The sequence below is a fragment of the Candoia aspera genome, chromosome 2, assembly GCF_035149785.1.
Source record: "Candoia aspera isolate rCanAsp1 chromosome 2, rCanAsp1.hap2, whole genome shotgun sequence".
Lineage (NCBI taxonomy): Eukaryota > Metazoa > Chordata > Lepidosauria > Squamata > Boidae > Candoia > Candoia aspera.
The window spans coordinates 80,985,203-81,000,415 of NC_086154.1; the positions used below are offsets into that span (position 1 = coordinate 80,985,203).

A 15,213-nucleotide genomic window follows, 5' to 3' on the forward strand; every position below is an offset into this window, starting at 1 on the left:
ATCTGGTGGATAAATAGACCATGTCTCCCACCTGAAATGTTGGTTGCTGGCACCGGTGTTTGTCCGCTTGGGATTTGTACGCTGTTTGTGCCTCTTTAAGCGCGTCCTTGATGACCGGCCAGGAAGCTGCGATTTTCTCACCCCAGTCACAAGCAGCCACTGTTGGGGACGGAGGCTGAGGTAGTTCAGGGATGGGGATGAACTCCCGGCCCGACACCACCCCAAATGGGTTTTTTCCGGTGCTCTGGTATATCGCGTTGTTGTATGCGACCTCTGCGAACGGGAGGAGGTCTACCCAGTCGTCTTGGTGATAGTTTATATAGAAGCGGAGGAATTGCTCCAGTGTGGCATTAAGGATCTCTGTGGATCCGTCCATCTGGGGATGCCAGGAAGTCGACAGGGCTTGCTGGGTACCTATCAGCTTCAAAAAAGCCCGCCAAAACCTCGAGGTAAATTGTGTGTCCCTATCGGTCACCAAGCGGGAGGGGCATCCGTGTAGGCGGTACACGTGAACTAGGAACAGTTTCGCCAGCTGTTGGGCTGATGGGATCGAGGTGCAGGGGATGAAATGCGCTTGTTTTGAAAAGTAGTCTTTTACCACCCAAATGACTGTTTTCTTTTGGCTGGGCGGTAAGTCGACTATGAAGTCCATTGAGATTTCATCCCAAGGGCGGGAGGGTTCAGCCACGGGTTGAAGCAGCTCCTGGGGTTTGCCAGCCGGTCGCTTGGCCATAGCGCACACTGGGCAGGATGCCACATACGTCTTGACGTCTTTCCTCAGCAAGGGCCACCAAAATTGCCTCCGAGTCAGGTGTAGGGTCTTCAAGAACTCGAAATGACCAGCCTGTTTGCTGTCATGCGATCTGTTGAGGATCGCCTGCTGTTGTGAGTCGGGTACATATAGCCTTCCTTCTGCCCATGCGAGATCCTGGTCCATGGTGACCTTGCTGGGGTTGGCAAGGAGCCAGGGGTCAGTTTTCAATGCCGTTATGAAGTCTGCCTGTAGCCCACCCGGTATTTGAGGTTGTCTGCATCTGGGGGCGGGTGGCATTGTAGTTGTTTGTGGGGGGGGGGCAGGCTGTCCCCGAGTGCGAGCCCGGGTGACCGCTGCCATACCCAGCTGGGAGTCGGAAAGTACCGTCCCTACGATGTCGGAGATAGGCTCCGCATCCTGGGGTAGTCGGGAGAGTGCGTCTGCCAGGAAGTTCTTTTTGCCTGGTATGAACTTCAGTTGGAAGTTGAACCGGCTGAAGAATTGTGCCCAGCGTATTTGTTTGGGGCTGAGGCATCAGGGCGTACGGAGCACCTCGAGGTTGCGGTGGTCTGTCCAGACCTCAAACGGGCAAGTCGTCCCTTCCAAAAGGTGACGCCAAGCCTCCAGTGCTGCTTTAACCGCAAACGCCTCCTTCTCCCATACGTGCCATCGCCTCTCAGTCTCCGAGAATTTCCTTGAGAGGTAGGCGCATGGCTTAAGGATTCCCGTGGAGTCCTTTTGCAGTAGGATGGCGCCTATTGAAAAGTCAGAGGCGTCCACCTGCACCACAAAAGGTCGTTCGGGGTCCGGGTGAGCTAGGATTGGCTCCGCGGTGAACAGCGCTTTCAGCCTGTCAAACGCAGTTTGACAGGCGGGAGTCCAATTAAGTACGGCCCCCGGGTTTTTAACCTTGCGCGTCTCCCCGACACCCTTGGTCTTAAGTAGATCGGTTAATGGTAGGGCTATTTCCGCGAACCCCCTCGCGAAGGACCTATAGAAATTCGTGAACTCAAGGAAGCTTTGAAGCTGGCGCCTGGTGCGTGGGCGTTCCCAGCTCGAAACTGCCTGGACCTTCGCGGGGTCCATTTCTATGCCTTTGTCAGAGATTCTGTACCCTAGGTAGTCCAAGAGCGATTTGTGGAATTCGCACTTGGACAGCTTAGCGTAGAGTTTGGCTTTTCGTAGTTTGGCGAGGACTTGCCTCACCAACCTTTCGTGTTCCCTCTGCGTCCTCGTGTAGATGAGGACATCATCCAGGTACACCAGCACGCCCTTGAATAGGTGTTCATGCAGCACCTCGTTTATGAGTTGCATGAAGACCCCCGGAGCCCCCGCAAGGCCGAATGGCAGTACCTTATATTGGAAGGAGCCCAAGGGACAGTTGAATGCCGTTTTCCACTCGTCCCCTTCCCTGATGCGGATTCTGTAATATGCTTCGCGGAGGACGAGTTTGGAAAACACCCTACCCTTTGACGTGTGTGCTAGCATGTCCTTTACGAGCGGTAGTGGGTATTTATTGGATAGGGAAGCGGAATTTAATCCGCGGTAATCGGTGCATAGTCTTAGGGTGCCGTCCTTCTTTTCTCAAAATAGGACGGGTGCTCCGACTGGCGAGTTCACTGGTTCTATGAAGCCCCTGGAAAGGTTTTTATCCAAGAATTCCTGCAGCGCCGCTAATTCTCTCTGGGTCATGGGGTAGATCTTGGGTTTGGGTAATGGGACGTCTGGGAGCAGCTCAATTGTGCAGTCCGTCTTGCGGTGCGGGGGTAATTGGTCCGCCTCCTCTTCTCCGAAGACATCTGCAAAGTCTGCATATTGCTCTGGCAGTCCTTCTGGGGGGGGGGGTCGTTGTTGTGGACAACGGCTTCTGCCCTCCCCACTGTTGGAGTAGGTGGTTTGTCCGGTGTCAGTGCCTGGTAGACCCTGTCTTTGAACTTGATGGAGCGTGTCCTCCAGTCGATGTGTGGGTTATTGCATGTTAGCCGTGGGATCCCCAAGACTATTATGGGTTTCCTTATCTGGGTCACCACGAAGTTTATTGATTCCTTGTGGGTGCCCATTGTCAGGGTGACCATTTTGGTCCTCTGGGTGGCCGGTCTCCCCCCCGCTGCAGAACCGTCTAGTTGGTGGAACGCCAGCGGTTTAGGGAGGGGGGCACAGGGCAGTTTGAGTGCGGTGACAATGTTCGGGTGGATCAGATTTCTGGAGCACCCAGAATCCACCATAGCTTCGGCCGCAATGACTCTGGGGCCGTAAGCAAGCTTGATTGTCCCTGCCAGGATGGAGCAGTCGTCACTCACCCTGGGGTTGTCACGCCCCTTCTTCACCACCTGCCCAGCAGCGCTGCTTAGAGCAGGTGGGGAGCGTTTCCTGCCGGCTGTTCTTGGGCGTCGATCGCATCCCCTGTGAGGTAGGCGTCCTTGTCCGGGGTTGCTAACGCTCCTGTCAGCCGTCTGGGGGGGTTGGATGGTTTGTGCGGTTTCTTCAGTGTGGGTCTGGGCGGGCGATCCGTTGCTCTGTTCGTGAAGCAATCTGCCGCTCGGTGGCCCGTTTTCCTGCACTTGGTGCACTGTCCACGGGCAAGCCTCCGTTGTTGGTCTGCGTGCCAGGTTGGCCCCGTCTGTGGGACTGGTCCTCTTGTGCTGGGCAGGATTTTGTCTTCTGCGGTTGCGAGCAGGAACGTGCGCTGCGCGTGCTCTGCTTTGCCGGTTAGACAAATCCACCCGTGAAGGGAGGCTGCATCGTCCCTGTAGAGTGCCCATTGGAGCACCTCCCGGTTGAGGCCATGCTTGAACATGTCGATGAGGGTGGCCTCCGACCATTCTGTGATTTTGCCCGCGAGGAACTTGAATTCGAGGGCCTAGTCGGCCACCGTTCTCTTGCCCTGCCGCAGTGCTAGGAATGTGCACTTTGCCCTTTCCTTCGCCAGGGGGTCCTCAAAGTAATGTTTCAGCTCGGTGAGGAAGTCATGGAAGTTGGTCAAAGCTGGGGCTCTGGACTTCTACATTTGTACGTACCAGTCCGCAGCCCTATCCTGGAGTCTGGTGGCCACCGCCGAGATTTTGGTGGCTTCTGTGTTGAAGTAATGGCTGTATTGGGCCATGTAGTCCCTCGTGTTAGTTAAAAAGAAGGACAGTTTCGTGGGGTTCCCGTCAAATTGCACGGTGAAGTCTTTTGCGAACCTCCCGTGTTGCGGGTCCCCAACCCGTGGGTGTTGAAGGATGGCTCCCACTGGCCTGGGGGCGCGAATCTCTGCGGTAGAGTCTCGAGCTTGGCCCCTCCCGCTCGGGGTTGTAGACGGGGTGGGTATGTTGCCCCGGTCCCCTCTTACCCCCTGTGTTGCCTCAGTCTTGGAGCGCTCGCTGATGATTGTTGCCAGGGACTGGAGCATGTGTTCCAGGTCTCGTACCTTGGCTTTCAGGGTCGTGTCCTCATCTGCCGCTGGCGGGGACAGGAGCAGGTGCTCAAGGTATCGTACTCTGGCTTCTAGAGCTGTGACCCTGTCTGGCGTGCCCTGGTTGTCTGACGTCGGTGCTGCCAGATGCTGTCCGGTACGCAGTCTTGCACCTTCCTGCTCGGGCGTTTCGGGGTAGCGGAGCCTCCAGCTGGGGTAGGGTGTTCCCGTCCGTGATCCAACTCCATCGGCCCAAGCGAGGAGTTGTTGGTCCCCGACCTCGTCTTCCGTCGGGGTTCTCCCGACTGGGTTGGGGCTCCAGGTCTGGAACTGGGGAGTGGTGTGGGCAGGGAGGGTGTCTGCGTCTCCTGTGGGGTGCGCCGCCTCCAGCCGCCGTCGGGTCGCCTCTGCCTCTTGCGGGCCGTCCTTCACGCCTCTGGTGCGAAGTGCTGGCTCCATTGCTGTCCCCGATTCCGTTTCTCGCCAGTTGGTCTCTCCCGCGGAAAATTTTTCGTCCGGTGGATCTTGGCAATTTTTGGTTTGGTCACTCTCAGCTTTATGTCAGGCTCTGCCTGCTACTCAGTAAAACACAGACACTAGTGTAGACTTTAGGTTCTGGTTTTATTAGAGTATAGAATGCATGCCCTAGGAAAAGCTGAGAGTGAGCGGAACGCGCTGGAACGGGATTTAAATAGCCCACGCCGGTCAGCGCTCCACCCCTCCTTCGAGTGTCCCCGAGCCCCGTTGCCGGTAGGTGAGGGGTCAAGCAGCCCCTCCTGTGCCTCGGGTGTCTCCTTAATTGGTTTTCTCCGGCTGGTGATGGGCCATTGCCGGGCAATCCGGTTCGTAAGCTTTCTGACAGCTCGGGCATACCTCGTGGTCAGGTGTTGTCAATTACTTCTCTTGCAACATTGTATCCCTTCCTTCCGTGCCTCCAGCTAGGATCGATACTTTGTTGCCAGCACCTGTTGCTTGCTTTTGTTAGTTGGTTGCCTTATCCCTTAATCCGCCCGGTGCTCATTTCTTTGTATTGTTATGTGAGCCGTTGTGATGTTACAAGCATCGCAACGGTCATCATGACAGCAGGCATGAAAGCCAGCTGGGTGACCTTGGGTGACTCTCTCTCAGCCCAACTCACCTCATAGGGTTGTTGTGGGGAAAATAGGAGGAGGAAGGAGTATTTGGTATGTTTGCCACCTTGAGTTATTTATAAAAATGATAAAGGCAGGATAGAAAATAAATAAATATAAATAAATAAATAAATAAAATAGTCACACTCAAAGTAACAATCTTTGCAAAATTTTGGCATTAAGACAAAACATCAGGGAAGATGCTATAGAGTTTAATAAACAGCATGATATTTCATGCATGACTGGAAAGTGACAAGTTATTTGAATACTAGCCAAACAAAGCTGTTGTGGAAGATAACACCTCAGCAGGAAGCTATTAGAATAGTGTTGACTGCTTCTTTTAATTGTATAAATATTTTATCATTTGCTGCTTGGTTTCAAATGACTGATCCATGTCATGAAGCAGTAAAACTTGGGAATAAATGGAGATTTCCAAGAGTCAACTTACAATACTTACAGCCAGATAAACTTGTTGACCTTTGAACTAAAAATGTTGATTTCTGAATTGTAATAAATTCACAATAATATTCTTATTGAGTTAGGAATATAAAAATCAGATTTGTTTTCTGGAAGGGCAAACATTTAGAAACAATGGAGAATATTTATATATCAATATTTAATCTTGATCTGCCTATTGAAGAATAAGGGTACTTTATTACTATGAAATATTAATTTCATTCACATGCAACATTAAACCAAAAATCATAGTTTGTTGAATAAGCCATACTGGCATGTTTAACAAATATTGCCAAAGTATAAAGCCAAAATTTGAAATCTCTTAAGAGTGGTGGGAGGCAAGGGAAGGACAATGGAGTCACTCAGATGCCTGCTGGCAAGGTAGGTCTGGCTGGGGGGACTGGCAGTCAACAGGTGAGCCTTCTTCCTCTCTGGAAGGAAGGGGCCATTGGGGACATGCTGGGATGAGGAGTGGGGGTGCAGTTTTCCTTGGGTCCCATGGGTCCCTTTGTTCCCCCTCACCCCAGGAAAGTGGCAGGCAGTTCTTCAAGGAGGAGGAGGAATGATTTCCAATCCTACCTGCCAGCTTCCCACAAGCGAAGCTGGCAGGAAGTTGGAAGTCGCTCCTACTCCCACTGCCTGTTTGCCCGCCTGTGGTCATTCTGTTTCTCTGTTTAGGTAAGGAAATATTTATGAAAGGATGACCCAAAGGGTCACAGGTTGTCTAGTAAAGCTTAATACTGTGGCTTTCCATATCCTGAGTATTCCAGTTGTGTGAACTTCAAACTCCAGAATTCCCAGACAAAATTCTGAGATCTGAATTCCACAAAACTTGTGTTTGGGGAAATTGAGAGGAAAAAATATGAATTACTGGTAAATTCTGAAAAGAGTTCAAAGTGATGTCTTCTATTACCAGAACTCCCCCAGCACCCCAGCTTAGGGCTTCAGGAATCTCAATTTTAGCTTTTTTAGATGTTTTTACATTGAATTCCCAAGAATTATTGCATTGAATTACTTAGTGAGTAAACCAATTCTCAGAGAAGTCAGGGCCCAAAAAGAGTCTATTTTCTGAACAACAAAAGTTACATTTTGGCAAATATATTGAGCTTATGAACTATACCTATACTTTCCTCTTAACTTTAGCAGTCTTTTGTAGTTCCAGTTTGTGGTAAAATACAGGCAATTCCACCAAATACCATACTCAGAGACAGAAGGCATATGTGGTGCCTCTGTTATAGAAGACATCATGCACATTCTCTAACTGCCAACTATACGCACTAGCTAGGTTGTGGTATTTAGAGCAGCAATGGCGAACCTATGACATGCGTGTCAAAGGTGACATGCCATGAAGTTTTGGGTGACACAGCATTCACCAACACCTGACAACTATTCTCCCCAGGAAGCCGCAGCCACCCCAGCCACAGCCGACTTCGCCCCCTCCGAGAGCCCTGCCGCCCTGCCCTCCGCCGCCCCAGTTCACCCGGCCACCTTCTTGTTCCCGCTTGCACGAAGCCAGTTCCAGCAGAAGCCGCTTGCGATTTGTGTGAAGGGGCGCCTTTGAGTGAAGGGCGTGCTTTTGCTTCGCAAGGCAGGGTGCAGGGTGGCCAAAAGAAGATAGATGGGGGGGACAGGTGGGTGGGAGGAGTTGCCTTTTTCTCATTCAGTTTCTTTGGTAACTCAAACCTCACCACACATGATTGGATTGTATTTTTTAAAAATAAATGAATATGTAAAGAATTGTTTCTCTTTTGTTCGGGGGGGGCAGGGTGACACGCGAGCAGAGTGAAGTTAGGCATTTTCTGGATTTTTGACATGCCAAGCCCAAAAGGTTTGCCATCACTGATTTAGAGCCACTAATTGACAGGAGAGAGCCAGTTTGATGTACAAGAGTGGTTAAAGCACCAGGCTAGAAACCGGGAGACTGTGAGTTCTAGTCCTGCTTTAGGCACAAAGCCAGCTGGGTGACCTTGGGCCAGTCATACTCTCTCAGCCCTAGGAAGGAGGCAATGACCAACCACTTCCAAAATCTTGCCAAAAAACTGCAGAGACTTGTCTGGGCAGTTGCCAGGAGTCAAGATTGACTCGAAGGCAACAACAACAACAACAAAAATTTACAGGATAACCCACTGAGATCTTGGAATATCTTTTCCTCCCCATAGCTTAGTCCTTTCAGGGGCTATTCTGAGTTTTACACTATGAAAACATAGTCTGTAACTTTTCTTTCTTTCTCTCATACAGATAAATCCAGGAAGTAAAGCTGCTCTTGCTAACCTTTGCCCAGGTGATGTCATTTTGTCAATTAATGGTGACAGCACAGAAAATATGACACATTTAGAAGCACAAAACAAGATCAAAGCTTGTCTGGATCAACTGATACTGTCTGTGAACAGGTAAATGTCTCAACTTTCTATCTCATGATGACAGATCAGGTCTGTGCACATGTGGTTGGACCGTTTATACCCAGTGATTGACAGGTCACAAGCAGATGTTCATTCCCTAGCCTCTTTTTTTATATTCATTGCAGAACAGTACAACACTGGTTATTTTGTTGTTATTTGCCTAGCACCTTAGCCTGATTTTCATGGCCTGTTTTGATGTAGAAAAAGAAAAACTTGCTTCTTATTTTCAACTGTTGCTGTAATCCCCTATGTGGTAAATTAATAAATTACCATTTTAATTCTCAGCATGTGGAAAATACCACACACACAGACATTGCATACACCATTTAAAAAATTTCTTGTTTTAGTTCATTCAGCCAGGAATAATTAAACATCATATACTCCAGCATTCTCAGTAAAATGTTCTAAGCATACTGGGAATAAAAGTACAGTCCTGTTCCTCTTCCTTCTTGAAGTATGTATTTGTGAAGTGGGAATGAGGGAAAACAGAAGTCAGGAAGTCACAGGATACCGGAAAGAAAGTTAGTAAGAAATTCTGAGGACCCAGTCTTTCTGCATGTTACATAATTTTCAGAAAAAGACAATTTTAATTGAAAAGGTTTTGCTAATTTTATATTAAATTAAAAGCCAACTCCTTGTAATTTTACCATATCAAGCATCTTTAAAAGGTGACTCCAAAGAGTGACAGGAGTCCATTAACATAAAAGGAGCCAAACCCAAGGTGATTCAACTCAGGTTAACTAATAAGTAAAGTTTGTGATCTGGATTCTTGCCTCTACTGACAGAGGTCCAACCTCAGGTCACAAAATAACATTGGGAATGTAGTTGGGAACTTGAAAGACTACTCTTAGGAACTTTGATTTTAATATTTCCAAGAGGCATGGACTGCAGAATAAACCAAATTAAGCTCAGTGTAAGATTTGTGCTAAAACTGGAGTAAGTCGGTAGTTTGGAAGCCTTTGAAGCTGAAGCAGCCCAGAGTTACAGTCACATCATGTTAGACATTTCAGGCTATGTACTTAGCATGCTCTTGATGAGGCCCATAACTATGGAAAAAGACTCACAGATATTTCAGTATTTGAACTTGTACAATTTTTACTGGAATTTTACAGTTTTAATGGAATGGCAATGTTTTAGGTCTTTTTGGAAAGTTCAAGATTCACAAGAAACAAAACCCATACATTGAGTATTTCATAGGATTATTCAATCTGAGAACTGGGTTGCCATGTAAAGAAAGAATGGTTAACAAATAAAAGTTGTTTCAGTGATTTCACTAATAGTTGCTGGAAAAAATGAGTTAGAAGTAGTATCAGAGGAAGGCTGTAGTATGCTATGATGACAATCATTTATGTAAGAAAAGAAGCACCATACAAAGTACAGAATTTTGGGTAAATGTTTCTCTAGAAGCTTATTTTAAAGACAAATACAGGTAATTATTAATATAGCAGAGTGAACAGTTTACTTTTGAGAAATGAAAATGCCTAGGTTGGCTGTAGTTGAATATTTTACAAGAAGATTTGAAGCTGATTAAGTATGGGTGGGGTATTTTACATTGGTTTTTGTGTCCAAAAGTCTCAGAGTAAATTGCAAATTATTTTATAGTTTTGCCAAAATAAGTTTTCTTTATGAGGTTAATATTATTTCAGTAATTTCAAAGATGCTTATAGCTGAAAGACACTTTCAGTCCAAACTAAAACAGCTTTCTCGTGTACAGGTATTGTTACTTTACTGTTTATACTTCATCTTAAAAAATATTAAGGTACCATGCTCTTGAAAACCGTTTGAAACTCCAGGTTAATGTTCTTAATATGTTAGAAACTTACAGTTCTGATATCTCTATTTTTCCAGTTCTTTTCTGTAGTAAATTGGGGTGAGTTGATTTGGCACACAAAACTGCTCTGATCAAATCATTGTTCAATGAATTTAGTTTATGTCTCTGATTCTGGCCAGTCTAACTTCAGAGAAAACGTGAATACTTCACAAAACTTGGATGTCTGCTTTTTCCTTATGACTTAACCTTTCCAGCTTGCATTATAAGATGATTTTTGACACAGGAGTGGGAAATATCCTTCTGTGATGCTTCCCAGCATGTAAGCATTCCACAAAAATACATAAAAGGAGATGGAAATTTTTATTGCACCAAACACGTAAAAAGAGCCTGTGTGAAATCTCAGAAGACATCAACCATATATGTTTATGTCAGTTGGAAGTTTTCCATCAACGTTGATAAGAAATGAAGTGCATATACCATATACAGTAACAGAAGATTTCATAAATAACTTATATTAAGTTTTCTGAGAGTTGTTAAATTGTCACAACTTTGGAAGAGACTGTTTGTGTAAAGCATTTATCTTTAAATTATAAACCCGTATAATTTAAATAGTTCATAATTATGTAGCAAATAATATAAATGAAGTGAAATCAATTTTCTATTGTATGTAAATTTAAGTTAGCATTTTCAAAGCTTGTCTACTTTGAACTTTTTTATGAAAACAAATTTGGAGATACTCTGGATTAACTCACCACCCTTCACAGTCCTGCCTTATTGTCTCTGCTGCTTAATTCTATGGACTCCACTGCCACTGATTGCTGGTGATATTTACTTTCTTTGTGTGCTTTCTTAAGTAATAGTTTAAATAAGCAGTGGAAGGGCAGCAAACCATTAGTGTTTGGGCATCAAGCTACTTAGAATTTACATTCCTGTTTTTTTGTATTGAAATTGACTAATTGGTGGGTTGACTTCTACTGAAAGAGGGACAAGGGAGTTTGACCAACATTTGCTACTGTGAAACATGATGCCCTTCTGGAGAACCTGGCTATTTAATGGTACTTATTTTTTTCCTTGACTTTGTGGTAATTAATATTTGGGGTCTTATTCTTCTTAGTGTTTAACATATACAGTACATGCAATTACTGAACAAGATTGTTTACGATTTTTGTACATTATTGTCATCAGCTCTGTTCTAGGTCCTCCCCATTAAATCCAGGTGAGATGTTTATTTGTTTACTTGATTTAAACTATCTTTCTCATGTCTTAAATTATCCTCTAGCATTATCTCTAAGGTTTGCTTGATAACTGTTTGCTCTTGGAGGTATCTAGTTTTATTTAAATGCTTCATTTTATTCTAATTTATTTTATTTTTATTATATATTTCTAATCTTTTATTTGGCCAAGAGGTTTTTCCCTAAGCCAGCCACCCAGCATTTAATTAACTATAAATAATTTCATTTTGGTTGTGCTACATGACTGAATCCCCAGAGAAAGGAACTAAATTCATTTCACATATCCAGAAGATTGCATTAGAAATTTTGATGGAACCCAGTATACATTTGATTTATATGAATCTGCTTGGCTATTTTTAGTCACATAAAAATAATTTAAAAGAATATATACAATACCATTATAGATAATGTACAAAAAATGCAGCAATTCAACAATATCAGGCAAGTGCAAACAATGGTCAAGTATCTGTAGATGGGTCATAGGATTGGTCCTTCATTGAAGATCACATGATTTCCGAGTTCCATTCTCAAGAAAGTATGTAGGAGAAACAAGGTGGATGAATGACTGTGTGAGCAGAGCACCAAAATACACAGAAAAAACTAAAGTATTGAACAAACTGGAATTGCTGAACCATATAAACTGCTGTCACAGAGAACATTGGAAGAACATGAAAACCACAGCATTTGAAGCTTCAAACGCCAGTAAGTACAAGAAGATCCAAGAAGCAATAGAAAGGGGACTAACACGCCCCCCAAACACTGGAACAAAGAGTGAGCTTGAAACCTGTAAGGACGGGGAATGAGGAATTCCTTAGGCAATTAAAAAAAAATGTTGACATCTTAACAGTGGACCAATCACATGATTTATCTAAGATAACTGATTGTTTAGGATTATGTATCGGAGGAGAAAGAAGAGAGCTTCTGTCTCTAAAATGCCCAGCTAAGTATTTTAAAAAGCAACATCTCTCCCAGTGGGAAAACCTACATGTTTATTTTATGTAGTAGGCACAGTAACTATATTAACACTTTTATTAGTTCTGTTTTAAGTCTTGACCAGATTGAACAACTGGATGATGTGGTTCTTGTATTTCTCAACTCAGCCTGAAGCAAGCTGTTCCAAGTACTATAATGATGTCTGGCCAATAAAAGTAGTCACTGCTCAAGCCAGATGCAGACCTACTTTGTTACTGAAAATGAGTCATCCTTTTAGCAAAGCATTGTTTTTCAAAAGAAAAGGGAAACTAACTTAATCAGAAAAGGATCTTTATTATAATCCATATAGATCAGCCTTTCTCAACCTTTTGACCCTGGAGGAACCCCTGAAATATTTTTCAGGCCTTGGGGAACCCCTGCACATCCATGCTCAAGTATAGGCCAGAAATTAAAAGATTATTATACTCATTTCATGCGTAGGCCTGTATAGATGCATTAACAGTCTTCTTAAACTAAAAATAAAGAATGAAACTTACCTCTTTAATGTGAAGTTGCCCGAATTTAAATAATTTTTTAAATAAATTGTGATCTCCCAGGGAACCCTAGTGACTTCTTGTGGAACTCTAGAGTTCCATGAAACCCTGGCTGAGAAACCCTGATATAGATCATTCATGTACAAATTCTTCAAGAAACTCGAATGTGTTTTCTTTAGTATTGCTATAAGTACAACTTGCATGAACAAACATTTCACAGCTTATTGATTTAATGTTGCTTTCTTAAACACAGATATATTGTCATTTAATTCAATGATTGGAAGGATGATTTCTAAAGGATTACTTGTCATGTTTTTTTTCTATCTTAATCCTATAGAATGTCATAATTGCCCTTAAATGAAGTAGCTTCTAATAGTTCACAAAACAATAGTATGGGCCATTTCGTGTTATTTTTAAATATCCTGCAGTTGACAAAACTCCAATGATCCCTGATTAAATTTAAGATATTGTCAAAAAGGAATTGGAAGCAGGAACAACCTCTTTATAATTTTTTTTCAGCTCAAAAAAGTGTATGCTATATGAATTTAAATATTAGCATAGATCAGCTGCATATGCAAAAGGCTCAGCTAGCATTTCTTGAGACAACTTAATTATCCCTGAGATTTTTAGTGAATGCATGTCTAGCTTTTAACTTTGGATTCACGCTAGAAGTCCAAAAACATATAGAGGCAAGACAGTTCATCTTCTTTACAATCTGGTTTAGTAATTCCTGTAGATTTGAGTCATTGTGTTTTTGCACACATACATTCCTATCAGTGAATGATGAGACTGCTTTCCTGTTTGTGTCCTTGACATGTTCTGCTTTGTTTGCCCCACTTATTTTCCACCAGACAGAATGGAGGACAAAAGAAGTGGAACAAAAATCTGACTTTAACAAATCACTTTCACTATTTTTACTTACTGAGACTAAGAAAAGAACTGGTGGGGAAGAGACTTCTGTTGGCCAAATGAAATAGCTTGGTTGTTTATGATTTTGTTTCTCTTTATATCTGCTGAGTGAATCCTCGTGGAATTTGGTGCTGCTCATTCTTTGCCAAATAAGGTTCCATGGAGACCCAACTGTAGCCATGTGATTAATGATCATGTCAAGAGAGAGGACGTCGCTCAATGAACTTCTTTCATCTTCTGGCAATTGTTTTTCCATACACTACCATATAAATGAATAATTACCAATATGTTGTAAAAAGAAGTATGTACACCCTCATATCCCATTCTTCATCCAACTAAAGATTTGCAGAGACACATAGAAAAAAAATTAAAACTGTAAATAACAATGTTGATACATTTTCAAAAAAAACATTAGATGAATTGGCTGCACAATAGAGTGGATACTAACATTAACATAGATGAAACTCACAATAAATATTCTGGGGGAAAAATAGGGAGCATCAGACTCAGACTGGGCAATTGAGACACCAGAACTGAAAAGGCTTCATTTCTAGTCACTATCAGACAGTAAGGCTGGATAACCAAGAAAAAAGCTTTTGAAAAGTTCTACAATCATCTGTCTCAAGCAAATGATTTTGAGTGCTGTGGAATTATTTGACTAGCTGTGGTGTTAACAGACTTTGACATGGAGTAGAATGGCATTTGATGCAGTTTCTCAGACAGAAATTTGTTTTAGTCTTGTGCTTTAAAACAGACCAAGAACTAGCATAGCTGTCTTGGAGCTGTGGTTCTCTGTGCCTGGTCTTAATCAGAAAAGTGAATTTTATTCAATGTTACTTTTAAAGGCAGTCTTGCATGCCTATCTTGCTATAATTTCCATGATATATTATTAGAACATGGGTTAAGTCAGGTCAGACTACTTCTGTTCTAGAGGACCTACAGATGGCATACTGAAATTTGCATAAAAGGAGCTTCATGTCAGATCCTCATGAGCTTCCAAGGACAATGTCAACTCTAATGATATCAGTGAGAATCTGCAATGCATTGAAAGCTGTCTCCCAGGACAGAGGAAAAAAATCAGATACCTCTGTCTCAACCTGATTGAACTTCAGTGTATAGAACAGAGTATTGTTGCTTCCAAGAACCAGTTGAGCAATTTAGAAGAGAAGTAGAGTTGAATATCATTCTCCCAAATCCCCAATATGTTTACATTTTATGTGTATCAGTGGGCCTCACAGTTCATATGGATCTCTATTATGCCATTTTGCAGTACCTGGAGAATCTTTGTAGTTTTCAGCCAAAATCTGGTGGATAATTAACTACTGAAAATCAGTAATGAAACACTATTGGGAGTTTCATTAAAATGGGTTTTAGTTTGGCTTATTTTAAGATGTAACATTTAACATTTTTCTTGTTTTCCTTTTAAATTGATTTTTTCGAGTGTTTTATTTTTCCCTGGCTCTGCCCACGGTCAATATGTGGTGCTTTCTGCCATTGGAGTGTGGCCTACAGCCAAGTAAAAAGCTCAGGTTCAACCATTTGAAGGTTGTCTGCCTCAAGTAGAAGCTATTTATAACACTCCGTGAAATATTTCCTACTGGAAAAATTAGTAATCTCATAGCATCACATACTGGAAATAGCCATCCAAATAGGAATAGAACCACTGTGCAGAACCATCAGTCCTTTCTTTAAAGAGCTGCTC

At 43.4% G+C, this 15,213-nt stretch overlaps 1 protein-coding gene across 1 annotated transcript in view; it reads left to right on the forward strand.

Annotated features, from left to right (window-relative positions):
* Positions 1-15,213, forward strand: part of PDLIM4 (PDZ and LIM domain 4) — an 84,495-nt gene that overhangs the window by 20,403 nt on the left and 48,879 nt on the right. Inside the window, exon 2 of the mRNA XM_063292330.1 lies at positions 7,973-8,124. Coding sequence (XP_063148400.1) covers positions 7,973-8,124 — 152 coding nt within the window. The remainder of the gene's footprint in view (positions 1-7,972; positions 8,125-15,213) is intronic.